Source organism: Ochotona curzoniae, unplaced genomic scaffold (genome assembly GCF_017591425.1).
Source record: "Ochotona curzoniae isolate NIBS_2020 unplaced genomic scaffold, NIBS_Ocur_1.0 contig_3037, whole genome shotgun sequence".
NCBI lineage: Eukaryota > Metazoa > Chordata > Mammalia > Lagomorpha > Ochotonidae > Ochotona > Ochotona curzoniae.
In genome coordinates this window covers 3187070-3204770 of record NW_024465699.1, presented here as the reverse complement: position 1 = coordinate 3204770, position 17701 = coordinate 3187070, and the positions used below count along the sequence as shown (strand labels likewise).

General features: G+C 45.1%; 1 protein-coding gene across 1 annotated transcript in view; it reads left to right on the top strand.

Annotated features, from left to right (window-relative positions):
• The window catches only part of CCDC93 (coiled-coil domain containing 93), an 85679-nt gene that overhangs the window by 11578 nt on the left and 56400 nt on the right, over positions 1 to 17701 (top strand). The window contains exons 4-6 of the mRNA XM_040979110.1: positions 3624 to 3735; positions 7985 to 8083; positions 9157 to 9213. Of these exons, the coding sequence (XP_040835044.1) occupies positions 3624 to 3735; positions 7985 to 8083; positions 9157 to 9213 (268 nt within the window). The remainder of the gene's footprint in view (positions 1 to 3623; positions 3736 to 7984; positions 8084 to 9156; positions 9214 to 17701) is intronic.

Sequence of the window (17701 nt, the reverse complement as noted above, 5' to 3'; positions counted from 1 at the left end):
TAATTCTATAGCCACTAGGGGGAGCGCTCCACCTGTCAAACCAAAGTGCAGCCAAGCGCTCCGACCAGCAGAGCAGTAACCTGGACAGGGAGAGGGTCTGGGGATGAAACACCCACAGGAGACCAGTGATGGTAGAAGTCTCTCTGTATTACTCCTTTTATACCCTTCCTCCCAAGTCCTTTACCCAAACAGTAGGATGCCCCTGAGTCCAATTAGTCTGGGTGTTTTTAGCCACTAGCCCATTTCCTGTTACTGCTCAGCTTAAGAGGGGCTAATTAACTCCTTAGCCTGCAACAAGCAAGCTTGTTGATCATATGCATGTGAGTAGCTAAGATCAACACAGAACAAAGACACAAAACCAGGTGGGAGGCCACTGAGTAGAAGTCTGTGTAGGTGCCACAGGGGAGACCCAGATGGAGTTCAGGTTCCTGGCTCAGGCCTGGCCCAGTTCCAGCTGTTCAGGGCATTTGGAGAGCGAAGGATTAAACCTCTGGATCAAAGATATTGTATTCCCTTCTCAAATAAAAATGAAAATAAATTAATTAAAAAATGTTTTTAAACCCAAAGTTTGGTCCTTATCTTTGTTTGCTGAGTCTGGAGTTTGGGTAACAGAGCTCAATGATATATTCATCTCTTGCCCTAACAGAATCAGAGAAATTCAAAAACAAGGCATGGGAACTTGATGGAGAGCAAAGCACCAAAAAGCTTGTTGAAGCTTCCCTACCAGATTTCCCCACTTGCATGACCAGAGGCCTGGCCTACCAAAGGCTTCCCCTGCAGGGCAGGCTACACCTCACGGCACAGAGGACCATGTGTCACAGGCCACTCAGCAAGGAGGGGCCCCAGCAGCTCGGAGCCATGTCACGATCACTTCTCCCTGCCAGACCTTTTCACTAAATCACCTACTTCCCCTTCTGCGGAGAAGGCCGCTGTTCTCCCATATGCTCTGGGCACCAAATGCTTGTACCTTTTTTTTTTTTTAAAAGGTTTATTTATTTATTGGAAAGTCAGATATACAGAGAGGAGGAGAGACAGAGAGGAAGATCTTCCGTCTGATGATTCACTCCCCAAATGAGCGCAACAGCCGATGCTATGCCAATCCGAAACCAGGATCCAGGAACTTCTTCCGGGTATCCCACATGGGTGCAGGATCCCAAAGCTTTGGGCCATCCTCGACTGTTTTCCCAGGCCACAAGCAGGGAGCTGGATGGGAAGTGGAGTTGCCGGGATTAGATCCGGCGCCCATATGGGATCCCAGGCGTGCAAGGTGAGGACTTTAGCCGCTAGGCCACTGTGCCAGGCCCTGCTTGTACTTTTCTTGACCTCTGACCTGATAACCAGCACATGGGCTGTAACCATGGTCCTCAGCAGAGGAAGCTACTGTTTGGATACCAGACGCCATTTCCTAGTGTGTTCTACAGGGACCATTCCCTGGACTGCCTTTCACCTTGAGACCCGTGAGTCTTTTAGTTCCTGTACAGCATCTGAGACCTTCAGGGACTGTAGGTGAGCAGGAATAGCTTCCATCAGGCTGAGCTAGATGCTGGTCTTCAGGATGTCTGTCTCCTGGTAACAATTATTGACCTAAAGAAAACAGGAGGGTGGGTAAGATTCCTTTAAACAAAAGACACTTTTGGTAGACTCTAGAGTTGGCTGGATTTGAGGCATCTGCCCAGTAAGACCTCAGTGAACCCTTTTTCACCACCGCCTGCCTCTCTTAAAACATAGTCCTGCATTTGTCAACGTGTCCACAGGAGCTGTTATGACCGGCTACAGTTGTTTTCAATAGGCTCTTACAGAAAAATAAAAGCTAAACTGCTCATTTGGACTGATTCAGAAGCCCACATTTCTGCCTGTGGGCACACAAGGCCATGCTTGGTGACTTTCTCAAGGTTTGCAGTTTATACTGTGGCTTTGGGGATAACAAATCTAATAGTCAGAGGCAATAGGGATTTGTAGAAGCAGCGAGTAAAACCACCCCTTGGGACATTTGCATCCTGTATCAAAGTCCCTGGGTGTAGTACCAGCTGCTCCTCGCTTGCAGTCCAGCTTCCTGCCAGTGTACCAGCTTCCAGCAGCAACCAGGGTTCTTACCACCTGTATGGGAGTCAGATGCAGTTCCTGCCTCTGGACTTCAGCCTGGCCTATTCTGGGCTCTAGCAGACTCTTTATCTTTTTCTTTGTCACTCTGTTTCAAAGCGATCAATCAATAAAGATAAATAAATCTTTAAATAAAGTTTTCCCTCCCAGGCTGGGCTGGAAACTTAACCATCAGGAACAGATGGCTTGTCTTGATCTAGCCAGAAAATGCTCTGTTTGGGGCTGCTGGTGCCTCTTCTGCTAGCCACTCCATAGAGGAGGAGTCAGATTGTCTCTCATGAGAAGTGCAGACATTTCTCCTCTGTTGAAGTAAGGTGGAGGATACACAGCTCTTCTAAATTTATTATTGATGTTTTTTTAAGTATAAAACAATGGTTACGGTTACTATTTTAAAGTCTTTATACAAGTATAGAGAATTCCATTTATTTTTATAAGATTGATTGATTGATTTTGGAAAGTCAGATTTATAGAGAGAAGAAGAGACGGAGAGAAAGATTTTCCATCCATTGGTTTGTTCCCCCAATTAGCCTCAATCACCAGAGCTGAGCCAATCCAAAGCCAGGAGCCAGGACTTTTGTAGGGTCTCAAGCTTTGTGCCATCCTCTGCTGCTTTTCCAGGCCTGAGGCAGGAAGCTGGAAGGGAGGTGGAGCAGCCAGGGCATCAACTGGTACCCATGGGATCCCCACACTTGTAGGAAGAGGATTGATCAATTGAGCCATCACACTGGGCCCCTAAGATTTTAATTTATTTATTTTGAAAAAGTTACAGAGAAAGGGAGAGACACAAACAGGGATCTTCCATCTACTGGTTCACTCTCCAGCTGGGAACAATGGCTGGGGCTGGTCAGGCTGTACCCAGGAGCCAGGAACTCTGTGCTGGTCTCTCGTGTGTATAGTGGGAGCCCAAGCACATGAACCTTCTTCCAGTGCTTTTCCCAGGCAATGACCAGGAGCTGGATTGGGCAGCTGGGAAATGAAGCAATCCCATGTGGAGTTCTAAATTGCAGGTAGAGGTTCAACCCACTGTGCAGCAATGCCAGCCCTCCTGTTTCCTTTGAGAATTACCCCCAAGTGTGTCTTAGTATCCTGGACACCTGACGCAGGGTCAGAGGATTGTTAGCTGCCTGGATGATGTTTAGGGAAAATGCTAAACTATAAGTTAAATGTGAAGGAACCTGGGACAGTGATGGCTTTATTTAATCATACAAGATTGTTAACATAATACTGACTTACTCTCACATCACCTTCGTTTTATAAAAAAAGATAAATATGTTAAGGTCAGAAAAGTAGGAATAATACCATCTTGGAGTAAAAGATACAGGGATTTCTATGTGGTTGCACGCACCTATGCAAGTATCTATGCAGTGCTAATTTTTCTCATTTTGTGGCCAGCCAGGAGGACTTGAGCACATTCTGGCACCGGCCTGGTTTTGAGGGCCCCAGCATTCTTGTGGAGTGTCTTTTGGATCATTCAACCTGTTCACATTCTTTTTTGCTGCCTTTTTTCCTCCCCTGTCAAACAGTGCCCTGTCAGAAAAAATTGTCTCAGTCCTGCCGAGAATGAAATGTCCTCACCAGCTGGAGCCCCACCAGATCCAGGGGATGGATTTTATCCACATATTTCCTGTGGTGCAGGTGAGAGCTTGGGACATCCACGGTGGGTCCTGGATAGGTGCTTGAGAGTCAGTACCCAGTGGAGCATGATGATGTTAGCTGTGGCAATCCTCAGAACAGTGGGGGATGTGGTGTCCCCTGTTATAATCTCTGAATGTTCCCATCAGTGGCTTTTCATTGCCATTTTGATAAAGTGTGAATTGCAGAGCCCTCTTGGGGTTGCTGCTCCTGCTTGATTTGCCCAGAGCAGAAAAAGGAGTCATGTGCTTTGGTTGACCTGTTAAATGAAAGCACATAAGCCTCTTGAGGGATGGGTGGTGGAAGGGGTGGGGGGGGGGGAAGAGAATTGCAGAGCCCTGTATGCTTTGGCTCCTTCAGCTTTTTAAGCTTGATTTTGGCCCCTGCTTTTCTTTGTCCCTTTTGTTCTAGTCCTTCTGACTCTCTTTTAGATTTCCCAGGACTGGACTTGTTACAAATCCTCCTGTTACAAGGTCATTGTGTGTGCTGATTCCTTGGGCTAGAAATGCTTTTCCTGTCGTCTTACTGTTAATTCATATTCCTCTTGCTCTCCAGTCTCACCAAATCTCTTCAAGAAATCTTTGCTTATTCCCCCTAATCAAGAGCAGATTGCTTTCACTGTCCATTCGTGTGACTGTAGTCCCTTCACAGGAACCTTCCTACAGTGTGTAACCATGTGTCTGATCACGTGTCTGTCCCCAGCAGACTGTAAGCCTCAAGCACAGCGGCACCATGGCTGTCTTGCTCCCTGGCTTGTCTCTGTTACCTACCAGAAGGTCTGATCATTCGTAGATGTCTGCTTTTATTGACGGGCTCAGTGGCTTCTCTGCACCTTGGCTTCTTCCCAGGGCTGTATGATTAATTGACTTGACAGCTCCCTAGATTCTGTGCAGTGTGTCAGTCTGGGCTTCCTCTTGGGTAACCCAGAAAAGAGACTGGCATCTGTGGCCTGCTGTGTGAACGTTTTGAATGAGATCCTAATATAGTTCCTTGAGACATTTGTGAACAGTTCCAGCTTTACTGTTGAGGACAGTGAGAATCAGAGGGCGATCAGTTGCTTTTGCATAGAACACTAGTGAGTGGATAAGCAGAGGTTCCGGTCTGAACTTACTGCTGTCAAGCCTCGTGCTTCCCCCACATCATTAATTCACACAGCCACAGGGCAGGGGAGCTGCACAGCCCTTGCCAGAAAGGTCTTCTAGGTTATGTAGCATGGGATTAACAGCATGGACTCTGAAGACGTCCTCGTTCAAATCTCTGCTGTGCCATGTGCTGGCTATAGAGGCTGTATGCAAAGACTTCTCATCTCTTAAGCAGAAATACTAAGGGCCACTGCCTGATAGGATGAGAATTAAGCAAGTTAATATGTATAAATCACTTATTTGAAAGGATAGCATGTTTCAATATGTACTTTATAGGGGTTATGTAGGTGTTTCTCTTATTAGTACTATCGATATTGGATCTTTTCCCACATTTGACTTTAAATGCCATAAAAGTAATATCTCATCTATGGCAATGTATAGTGATGAAGTAATAGAGACTACCATATCCAGATGTAGGGATACAATGCAATCTGCATCCCTACTTCCAAATCAAAGATGAACTCCCAACGATATTGTTGGAATTGTCTAGACAATGGGATGCTGGACTGTCTGACACTGTCTGTAGCAGCAGTATTGGGGCACACCTAAAGAACAGACTGTTGGAATCCTGACTCCTTATGAAGGACTATACTGTTGTAACAACGTGGGGAAAATCTGTCAGGGGTGGGAGTTTGGGAGGGGGGGATTCCCAGACTCTACAAAATTATAACATAAAATTCAAATTTTCAAGGTAAAAATTTAACAGCAAAAAAAAAAAATACTAAATTAGACTATTAGTTTAACTTGGATTTTGATTAGCATGTTTATTAGACTTTCTGTCTGATACAGGGGGTGATAATTTCATCATTTTGTATGAAAATGGATAGTCGGTATTGATGATATCCGAAGGCTTACCCTGTGATGTTGTTTTTCTAGAGACGAGATGCTTAAATCCTAATCCTTTTAGGAGAGGAAGATCAGGAAGTGATATTCTGTAGTCGGTTTGGGCATTTGAGTGTGTGCCTGGTCAGGTGTGAGTGGAATTCTGGAGGATTTCCTGTTTGAGTAGGAGGGTCTAGGCTGTGCCTACCGGGTTTCGTGGATCTTTTGGGCAAAAATGGAGACTGGCCTAGGGTTAACTTCTATGCTTTGCCAGTCAAGCAGGTTTTTGAAAGTGACCACCATCTTGTTTTTGGGTTTGTGTGTGTGTGTGTTTATTTGTTTTGTTTTTTCTATCATTTCCTAAAGGAATAACCATTTGATTTCCATTCAGGAAGAAAAGATAGTCTTTCAAGTTGAATACAAACACTCACCACATTTTTCTTGTAATTTTTGCCTGTTTTTCTGTGGACCTATGAAAGAACAATAATGGACCCAGCACAGTAGCCTAGCAGCTGAAGTCTTCACCTTGCATGCGCTGGGATCCAAACTGAGCACCAGATCATGTCCCAGCTGCTCCACTTCCCATCCAGCTCCTTGATTGTGGCCTGGGAAAGCAGTAGAGGACAGGTGCAAGATCCCAAGGCATTAGGGCATCTGCTGCTTTTCCAGGCCACAGGCAGAGAGCTTGATCTGAAATAGAGCAGCTGGTGTACAAACCAGCACCCATATGGGATGCTGGTGCTTATGAGGTGAGGATTTAGTCACTGAGCGGTTGTGCTGGACCCTCCCTTGTCATGCTCTGCAGGAGCCAGTCCAGTAGTCCCTCAGAGAAGACTGCAGGTTAATGGTGCAGATCTGACAGGCAGCACGCACTGAAGACCAGACACTGGGTCTGCCAAGCTAAAGTGCATCGAGCCAAGAGGCAGCTCTACTGTCCTGGATAGTGGTCCTGGGGTGCGAGTGCAAATGAGGGGCCACAGTGCGTCTCAGTGCTTTCTGATTTTCTGCACTTGCTTTGGAACTTTCGTTTGGAACTGAGGTCATTGTTTGGAGGCTGGGGGTGGAAAGGTGATGGAAATTACTAGCAAGGGGTATTTGTCAAAGTTACTTCTGGCCATTCCTGTACTAGGCAGTTTCTTCTGAACTGTGTCCATTTCTTGAGCTGTCTATCCTCCTGTTGCAGGAGTGCCTGGAATTCCATGCCGTGTGTCACGTGTCAGTTTTCCTGTGTAACTGGCCCTGTCCAAGTGTGCAGTGCTCTTGGCAGAAGTTGCTTCTGGAATGTAGCAGCCCTCTCCGAAGAGGCAGGAACAATCCCGAGAAGCAGCCTCTCCTCCGCGTAGTCTCCACTCAAAGGGTGGGCTCGCATGGGGAGCCAGGCACTTTCTGCTTTTCAATCTCTTAGTCTCAAAGTACTCAGATTTGATCTTCCAGAATCTCTCTCTCTGTGTGTGTGTGTGTGTGTGTGTGTGTGTGTGTGTGTGTGTGTGTATGTGTGGTGTGTATATATGTGTGAGAGAAAGAGATCATTGAGGGTTTAAGTTGGGAGAAATAAAAGAGCACGCGGGATTGTCAGTTTAACAGAGCTGGAAACATGAGGAATGGAAAAACCTCAGGGGTGTCACTTCCAGCTTCACAGCAGGTCAGCCACAGACCAAAGGGCAAATTTCGTGGTCTTTGCACCTCAGTTTCTTTAAAACTCAGCCATCATCAGCTATCTGGTGTTGTCCGAAGGAGGAAGAGAAAATGTTCTATAAGGTAGCCTGTCACCGTAACCAGTGTACTGAGTACTCACGTCTTTGGGGCCTTTCTTAGTCTGTCCAGTGAGGAGTTGTAGGAGGTGTTCTCTCACCTTTGCTTGGTCTGTGGTGTAAGCACAGAGGAGAGGGCTTTCCATTAACACCTGTCCCTGGGCCTGGGGAGTTGGGGAGGAAGGATAGCTATATTTATCTTCTGATCTAACTATTCACCGAGCAGTCCAGTACCTGTGATTTCATTTGCTTCCACTGCAGCTCTGTGGTACCAAGAATATCAAAATACTAAGAAGGGCAGACTGAGGCCTGAGTCCCTGCGCCACCATGCAGCACTGGGTCCCACTGAGTCCTGGCATCTGGCATGCCCAGTCAGTTGCTTTGCCTGCCAAACAGCAAATGTTGGTGGTAGTTTGTTATCACCTGGCCAGTCCAGCTTTGCTGACTTGAGTTCATGAATCGGGCCACCTCTGAATTAGCCTTCACTGCAGTGGGATTTCATCCCTGTTGACCCACATTCCTCACTTTCTTCCTCAGTGGCTGGTGAAACGAGCCATAGAAACAAAAGAAGAGATGGGCGACTATATCCGCTCCTACTCCATATCCCAGTTCCAGAAAAACTACAGCCTTCCCGAGGTCAGTATTGGCTATCTTTATTTCCCCTTGTTTGAAGACACAAATGCACACTTAGGGACTTCCGAGGAAGGACCGGAATAACTTCAGAATTTGCTGCTCTCTCTGTCGCTGTTTGGCACATCTGCATCTCCTTCACCTTGCACAACATTGAACCTGGACCTTCTGGTTATTAGGACTGCCTCTTTAAGAGACAGTTCACAAAGGGGGCCAGCACCATGGTATACAGGTTAAACCTCCCACCTGTGGCACCGGCATGTCATGTGAACACCGGTTCTAGTCCTGGATGCTCTACCTGCTTCCTGATAGTGGCCTGGGAAAGCAGCAGAGGATGCCCCAAGTGCCTGGATTCCTGTATCCATGTGAAAGACCTAGGAAGAAGCATCCAGGTTCTAACTGGCCCAGCTCTGGCCATTGTAACCTTTTAGGGTGCAAAGATTCTCTCTTTTCTCACCATAACTCTCTTTCAAAAAAAAATTTTTTTTTTAAAGAAAGGCTACAGAGTGGATACTTAATCTAGAATTTTTACTAAGTTATCAGAAGAGTGTGTATTGATAAAAGATGTTTTTGAGAGACCAATTGCTTAGGACGTTACTGTTGTAACAATGTGTAATTGTAACGATGGGTAACAATTGTAGAATAAGAACAGTAGTTAGTAGCTGTGAAATGCTTGCCACAGGCTGATTCCAGCATATCCACTATCACATGCCTTTTCTTCTGTAAGCCTTGTTTCGAGACTGCCTCCTGAAACATGTTCAGATCCCTGCGTTCCATTTGGGGCAACTGAGATGCCGACGTTAGGTGACTAAAATCTCAGAGCTCCTAAGGATTTAAAATAGAACTTTTGCCTTAACCACAACCCCTCTGTTCTCTCAGCCCCATAGTGGTTGCAGGGATCTGTGCTGACGTCCTGACCTTTTCCCAGGGAGTATACATTTCTGATTGTTAAAACACTAAGAGCTCCTCAGGCAGTGTAGGAATGAGAAGGACATTTATAAGGGGTCTTACTGAGCAATCCAGGCGAGTGTCACTCTCCCCCCGGGATTGATTTAATCCCTGCTTGTTTTATCTTACAGGACGATGAGTTCGTCAAGAGAAAAGAAAAGGCCATCAAGACCGTCGCCGACCTCTCTGTGAGTTTCCCTGCCCGTGTGTTTCTGCCCTAGCACTGCACAGCCCTCCTGCAGCTGGTGGTGTAAAACAGTGGTGCCTTCTGGGGTTTCCAGATGGTCGAGCAAGGGGACTCCTGGCCCTTGCCAGGACCCTGGCCTCACAGGTAGAATCTGCCACAGGCACTGCCTGGTGTGCTGTTCAGTTCCAGTTTTAAAGATTAAATTTCCAAATGCAGAGCTCTTGCTCATTTATCCCATGACACGTGTAAACTTTAATAGCTTCAAAGAGCCCACGATGAACTAGAAATGTGGGCTGGACCTTACTGAGAGCTGGAGAGGTAGAGCAGCTTCTGAACTTTGCGCAGGGGATTCTTGGATGTCCTTTGTCACCATACACCTTAATCCCTGAGGGTTCACACGGACGTGCCTTCTCCTGAACATGAGGAGCAGCTGAGAGCTTTGCTGTTCCTTTGCTAAGCACTGAGGCAGAGCCAGTGGCCCTGCAGCCCACAGACTCCCCACCTGAGCTTAGGAGAGCAGCGCCTCAATGAACTTATGTGCACACTCTCTCCCAAAGGCTACCCAGTCTTCCTTCGCACCTTTCCTGCTCTCTGACTCAAATCACACTAAGCATTTTGGTCACCCCTGTTTGTGAGCTGTAAGTATGCTGATACCTGAAGCTGTTGTTGATTTTGACAGTTGTAAAGTCAGTTGAATTAACAAACCCAGCTTTTGCATCAGAGGTGCTTTTTGGGCTTTTTATGCAATTCTTTGATTTATATTGTGTAGTTGCAAAGGTTGAGGTTGTTTGGCTTGTATAGCTTTGTAAAGTGGCTGTGGAATTTTTCTAGAAAAAGAATTCTAAACTGGCTCAGGAGAAAATGTGTCAGCTAACAATGTTATTACTCTGAAACGAATAACAGTTATTTCATGATGAAAGACATGAATAGCTCGTGTAAAACAAAAAAGACTTGGCTAGTTTATAATTATTAGATATTTTTCTCAGTTCCATCTTAGTAATGGGTATTTTTTTGTTTGTTTGTTTTTTAAAGATTTATTTTTTTTATTATTTTTTTTACTGGAAAGGCGGATATACAGAGAGGAGAGACAGAGAGGAAGATCTTCTGTCCGATGATTTACTTCCCAAGTGAGCGCAACGGCTCGATGCCATGCCGATCCAAAGCCAGGACTCTTCTGGGTGTCCCACACAGGTGCAGGGTCCCAATGCTTTAGGCCATCCTCGACTGCTTTCCCGGGCCACAGGCAGGGAGCTGGAAGGAAAGCGGGGCTGCCGGGATTAGAACCGGCGCCCATATGGGATCCCGGGCTTGCAAGGCGAGGACCTTAACCACTTGTGCCACCGCACCGGGCCCAGTAATGGGTATTTTTAAGATGGTATTTCAGGGCCTGGCGGCACAGTGGCCTAGCGGCTGAAGTCCTCACCTTGAACACGCCCGGGATCCCAAATGGGCGCTGGTTCTAATCCCAGCAGCTCCACTTCCCATCCAGCTCCCTGCTTGTGGCCTGGGAAAGCAGTTGAGGATGCCCCAAAGCCTTGGGACCCTGCACCCATGTGGGATACCCGGAAGAAGTTCCTGGATCCTGGCTTCTGATTGGCATAACATTGGCCGTTGCGCTCACTTGGGGAGTGAATCACCGGACGGAAAATCTTCCTCTCTGTCTCTCCTCCTCTCTGTATATCTGACTTTCCAATAAGTAAATAAATCTTTAAAAAAAAGAAAGATGGTGTTTCAAAGGCAGATATGATTTTCATATTTGACAGTGTTAAATAATAAGAAAAATGACATAATAGTTTTTATTTTTAATTATGAAATACACATTCAGCTTAAAGAATCCTTAAGATTTTTTTTAAAGGTTTGTTTATTTGAAAGGTGCAGTTACAGAGGGAGTGAGACACCACACGCACAGAGAAAGAGAGAGAGTGATATTCTATCTGCTGGTTCACTCCCCAAATAGCCGCATTTGGCAGCTGGGTGAAACCAAAGCCGAGAGCGAGGAGCAGAGGCCAAGCACTCATGCCGCCTTCTGCTGCTTTCCCATCCATTTGACATACAGGTGAATCAAAAGCGGAGTAGCTGGGACTTGAACCCATGTAGGATGTCACTGTATCACAGTGACCAGAAAGGTCGATAGAGGGCTGGGTGCAGTAGCCTGCTGGCTAAATCCTCGCCTGGAATCTGCCCAGATATCATTTGGGTGCTGGCTCATGTCTCAGCGGCTCTACTTCCCTTCTAGCTCTCTGCTTGTGGCCTGGGAAAGCAACAGAGGGTGGCTAAAGCCTAAGGACGCTGCACCCACATAGGAGACCCAAAAGAAGCTGCTGGCTTCAGATTGGCTCAGCTCTAGCGGTTGTTGTCACTGGGGAGTGTACTAGCAGATGGAAGATGTTTATCTCCTCTTTGTAAATCTGTGTTCCCAATAAAAAGAAATAAATCTTAAAAAAAAAAAGTTGATAGATATAGGAAATGAAAATCACCCTTGATGTCACAGCAGCACAAAAATAGCCACATTTAATTATTGAGCATTTTTCTCCTGTTACTAATATACATTTTAAAATTAGAGTCATATTTGAAATGGAATTTTTTTTTTTTACTTTCAAGTATGGAATTTGTTGTGTGCTATTAGTATTTCTTCTTACAACATGTCTTATGGCAGTAAACGGTTGCATATGCTGTGTTTTCTCCTGTTTTAAGTATATACCATTTCTGGGAAGATAAAAGCCAGGTGACAGCGTTATTTCTGAGGCAGGGAACAGGTGCTTGTAGCAGGAAGGGGAGGAAAATGTCATTTCCCTATTTATATTGCACTATTTGAGCTTTATACTGAGTCTGTGTATTGCCTATTTAAAAACAGTAAGTACAAGGTAACATTCCTTTTAATGGTTAAATGAATAGCTCTACGTATAAATCTCACTCTGAGCCATGGGTCAAGAATGAGAAAATGATAAGGTTTTTGGCTGTGTTAATACAAAATGAAAAAAAAAAAAAAAAGCCAGCATAGTTGTTGATCATGCTGTCAGTAAAACTGGACCTGGCCTCCTCTCTGTATCCATGGAGTAGTTCAGGTCTTCAAAGACACATATTTATTTCTTCTTCTCACTTATAATGAAGATTTTTTTTTCAAAAACCCATTTAAGTTTTATAATGTGACTGTATAGAAATTAAGGAAGTCGTGCCAAAACACTGTTCTGAGTGTTTATAGATCGTCTCAGCTTCACAACCACCCTATGAAGTAGTAATGGCACTTTTATTTTCCTCTTGTTTAAGATGCCCAGGGTCCTGTTGTGAAAGATGGAGTCAGAGTTCAAGCCTAGCGTGTCAGCACTGTGCTGTGAGCCTCTAGGTGAAACAGTGCTTGTAGCTCCTTAGGAAACAATAGTAAGATGAAGGAGAAAGGATACATTGCATTGCCCCTTTGATACATTGTATTGTTTATTTTGTTGTTTAAGTATAAACCTAATCCTCAGATGACTGGCAATAGAGTTTCACCAGAAATGATAAAGAGTTTTCCATTGGGTGGCCAGAGGCTGTCTTGGGTTTTGTTTGTTTCCTCATAGCTCTGCTGAAAACTTGCAAAAACACACTTCTCACTTGCAAAAACCACTTCTTAATTAAACGTCAATACCTTAAACATTGTTGCTTTCTTCCCACCACTTTTGCAAGAATAAGCTGAATATTCTTTATACCAAGGTGCTTGGGATTGGAACTATTTAATTTCAAAGGTTTTTATTTAGATGGTGTCATTTAAGTATCACTAATCCACATCCCTAAAATTTCCAGCATTTCAGATTGTCACGTTAGGAACGTTCAACTGGTGTTTCCTTAGGTAGCCTGAAGTAACCATCCCAGAATCCGCTGGGAGAGTCCAGGACTGCGCTACATTTCCTTGGCTCATTCTAGTGAATTGGGATGAGAAATGGAACAGATTGCCATTTCTTTTTTTTTTTGTCGTTCTCCCCAGGGAAACACTCCCTGCTTCTTTGATAAAGGGAAGAAATCTTTTCCAAGTAGCCAGATGTTCTGGCTCTGTGTGAGTAGGGGGTGTTTTATTTTCTACCAGCTTTTTCCCAATTTTGCCTTTCAAACAGCTTTCCCTGCTCCTTGAGGGCCTAGAATATGAGGTCACACAGGCATGTGCCTGGTTTCTAAACTTAGCATTTTTTGAAATGTGGGAACCTTGCCTTGTGTTATTTTCTGAGTGCCAAGCACCTAATTAGGCATTTACCCCTCATTGGCACTGACGGGGTTATTTATTATCCTTTCCATTTTAAGAATCAGGAAATTAATACTTAGAAAGGTTACAAAGGAACTCATTGAGTAGCTACACAGCCAGCTATGCATAAATTTTAGATCCGGTGCAACGCAACGGTGTCGGTCTTTCCCAATTTGTTCACTCTGGACTCTTGCCCTTGTAGTCCTAGCAGGAATTTGCTGGCCTATGTCCAGACTCTGGGATATTATTCATCAGGTCACAGAGACTCAGATGCATCCAGAGTGGCTGGGTCCTCTGCCTCTCACTCCCCTCCCACCCCCCATCCCTCCTGTGTCTCAAGGGGACATTGTCTGTCACCTCTCTTATCCATAGACCTGGGACAAATGGATGCCAGGTGAAATTGCTCTGCTGTTTTCTTTCTCCGTTTGTCAGCATGATGCCATTGTGCCTCAACGGACTGTAGTTCTTCTTGCTCATACTGAACCTCTGTTTAAAAATAAATACTAAACTTTTAGATATTAAGTATTTAGCTTTTCCTTGGCTTTACACATCCAAAGATTTTTCTGGTCTTTTTCATTTGTTCTTGGGCATATAAACCACCTGCCCACTCCCCCATTCACCCACCCACACATCCATCCATCCACTGAATGGTTGATGCCCAATTTCTTTTAAAAATTGTTTCTTGTATGCTAATACTGTGGTAATAAAAGTAAAAATAGAGAAACATTACAAAGACTAAATTATCCATGATGTTACCAGTAGGGCGTGACTATTGGTATTCCAAGTAGAAGATATACTTAATGAATGTGAATATGAAAAAAAAAATTTAAAAGGCATTCCATATAAATTCTGTGCTACTATTTGCTCATTTTGTTCAACAACATATTGAGATTTGCTTTCCTTGCCAATAAATATTTTTAGGTATTGCTTGCAGATTATTGTGTAGGACTAATTTATGTAAGCTTAGCTTTTTTTTTTTTTTTTTTTTTGGTCATTGTGTAGCACAGAGTAATAGCAGGTTGCTTTCTTTTGTCTTGGTTTACTTAGACAACATCCCTTAATGTGAAATTGGGTCAAGATATGCTTAAAGATTTTAGCATCTCTTATCAGAAGGCCAGGCAAGGAGGTTATCAAGAACCTCAGTGTCAGCTCATCATTTTGAGGTGTTCTCTCTTAGTCTTGCCTCAGTTTTCTTCTTCCTAGGGGTTATTTCCAGCAGTTCTGCTTTTTGTATTTGAGATATGTTACTTTCCTTTTTTATTTTTACCCCCCCCCCCAAACACCGACCTCCATTTTAGAGTAGCTGATTGCTTTGATAAAGGCCAGCATGAAAGGAGGTGACATTTTCAAAAATCAAGACAGCATAAACCATTGGCACCCCAGGACAGGTCTTCCCTTTCCTAAGCTTTCTACTTTTGCCTCCTAATTGTAATTGGCTGATTGTCCCACCGAGTGCCACTCAACAGCTACCTTCTGCTCCTTTGAGCCAGCTGCCCTCCATATCATTGGAGCATCTCTGTGTTGCAGTGAGGTCTCACTTCCTCTGAAATCTGAGGAAAGGGTGGCCACAGCAGTTGTAGGTCCTCAGAAGATGCGTTTACTGCTTATGGGGATATTGGGTAGTGTTAGGAATTTTTAGGAGGGTAAAAGGGACAGAAGAAGACTTAGAGCTTCCAGGCCAGTGGGAAGGAATTGTTATTGCTGAACTTTGGATCATTTAAAAGACCATTGGCAATGTCATATAAACATACTGCTCTGGTGTGTGATTCTAGAGAATCACGTAATGCTGTGAAGAAGGCCTTTCCATCCACCATATGTATCTTAGGTCTTACTAGGTATCTGTTACTGTTCAACACACTGATTTAATCTTCATGGCAGCTCTGTAACGTTTTGTTACTCTAACTAAACGCCTAAGGCGAGTTACCTATGAAGAAAGGAGGTTTAGTTCAGCTCCTGGTGTTGGAGATTCACAGCTCAAGGTCCACCTTGGTGGAGGCTGGCAACGACCACGCCTTTGATCACCTGGGAGCCAGGAAGCAGAGACATAGGGTGCATGCTCACGATGGGGTTTCTCCTTTGAAGGCCATTATGACTCAACTAGTGCCCCAGTCCAATCCAGTCACCTCCCAAAGGACCCCGCCTTTCAGCACCGTCAGTTCATGATTTCGAGATCTAAATGTCTGTGAGCTGGGAGCCAGACCTTTTTAAAACATACCAATGTTTTACAGGTGGACAACTGTAAAGGTTAATGTGTAAGCTGCCCCAATCAGAGAGATTGTGAGCAGTAGAGCATGGACTGAAATCCTGGGCTGACTCCATGTATTCATTCAGTGGTATAACCGAATCCTGACTGTGTGCTGGATCACCCTATAGGCACTAAGGAATGACCAGTGATATGGCAATTTGTAAGGTGCTTGAGGGATTTGGGGGCTCACAGGAAAGACAGTTCTTGACTGGAGGGGGAGGGAGGCAACAGTGCGTACAGACTTTGTTCAGGTAGTACTTTGAGAGGTTGGTTTGTGGAGTGGAGGAGTCCCTCACAGCATGAGAGGCTTCCATGCAGGAGCCACAGTAGCTGGGGGACTAGGCTAGGGGACCCTCCCAGAGGATCCTGGAGGAGGTTCCCTTGTCTAGACGCCTGCTTGCTCAGCAGCTCATTGGGCCTCTGAAGGGTAGCGTGGCTTCAGATCTTAGGTTAGCAAATTCTGATAGTTCCAAAGGGTGTGTGTTTGAAGATAGGCAAAATAGGTAGGCTCTGACAAGCTTTTAAAAAATCTGCCTATTGGGTCATTGGATATCTTGAGGTCACAGTTACAGAATATAGGGTAAAGCCCCCACTTGTGATGCCAGCATCCCATGTAGCACCACAGGTGGCGGCTTAGTGTGCTATGCCATGGTGCCAGGCTCTGGGGTGAGATGCTTAATCTTTGTCCATGTCTGACCCATCATCTGTAAACAGAAAACAAAGATAATATCCCTCATGGATGTGAGGTGCCAGTGGACAGTACATACTTAGTACGCATGTGCCTTTCTCATACCTGCCATCCAAAACATGATAGACTGTTACCCTTGCCAGCACTATATTAAAGGAGGGAAAAAGATGAAGGTGGTTTTACATACCTTTTGTAAAGCATAATCATGTATAGTATGTTAGCTTTTTAATTAATAAAACTTCAAATTTTTGATGGAATTACGCTAGCAAGTTAGTAATTTTTAAAATTTGTTTTGTTTGTAAAGATTTGTTTTCATTTGAAAGGCAGATTTTATATATAGAGAGAAGCAGAGGTAGAAAAGAGTCTTACTCCTCTGCTTTACTTCCCGAATGGCTGCAGCAGCCAGAGCTGAGCTGATCCAAAGCTCGGAGCCAGGGGCTACTTCTGGGTCTCTCATGTGGGTGCAGGGTCCCAAGGGCATGGATCATCTTCTGTTGCTTTCTCATGTCACAAGCAGGGAGTTGGATGGGAAGTGGAGAAGCCAGGACATGAACCAGAGCACATATGGGATGTTGGTGCCGCAGGGTGGAGGCTTAATAGGCAGTGCTACCACACCAGCCCTGCCAAGTCTTCCCCATCCCCATCCTCGTCCCCCCAACCCACGCCATCTCAGGTTTATTTGTGCAGACAGCACAGGAGGACAGCAATCTGGGTCACACCGGTCCTCTGTCCTCACAGTGACTGGTAAAGGCTGTCACTAGGTAACCTTCGTGGGGGTCTGAGCACCTTTGGGAGGTGGCTGGTGCTGTAGCTGTAGGGCAGCTTGAGTCCTGAGTCTAGGCCTTGGGCTTGGTTGGGGATTGACCTTGCCATTGATCTGAGGCTCAGTATTGCCTTGGCCTTTCACTGGGCCAGCCTGAGACCCTCGATCATGCAGGCATGAGCATGCTTCCTGAGCTTGGGGTGGATGATGTAGGCTACTCAGTTGAGCTTTCAGCTGACTCCCTTGGGGGATGGTAGGTTTCACTCCCTTGGGTTTGACCATGGCCTTGATGTCCCTTGCCTGTGCACTCATGGCCCTAGCTAGCATCATTGGCCTGCATCATCTTCAGGCCCTTCTTGTTCTTGTTCCTCAGGAACTTGGAGTCTACCCTTTAACAGATTTGTCGCTGTAATTGGGGCTTCTTGATGCCATTTGGGACTGATAATGCTTCTTGAACTTGGCCGTGTCTGCATTGTAACATGCAGCTGCCGAAGCCACAGGGACTGGAAAAAGACTCAAGTCATTATCTTAATAGGGTTTTTTAAAAAAAAAAAAGAAAGAAAAATGAGAGATGAAGTAT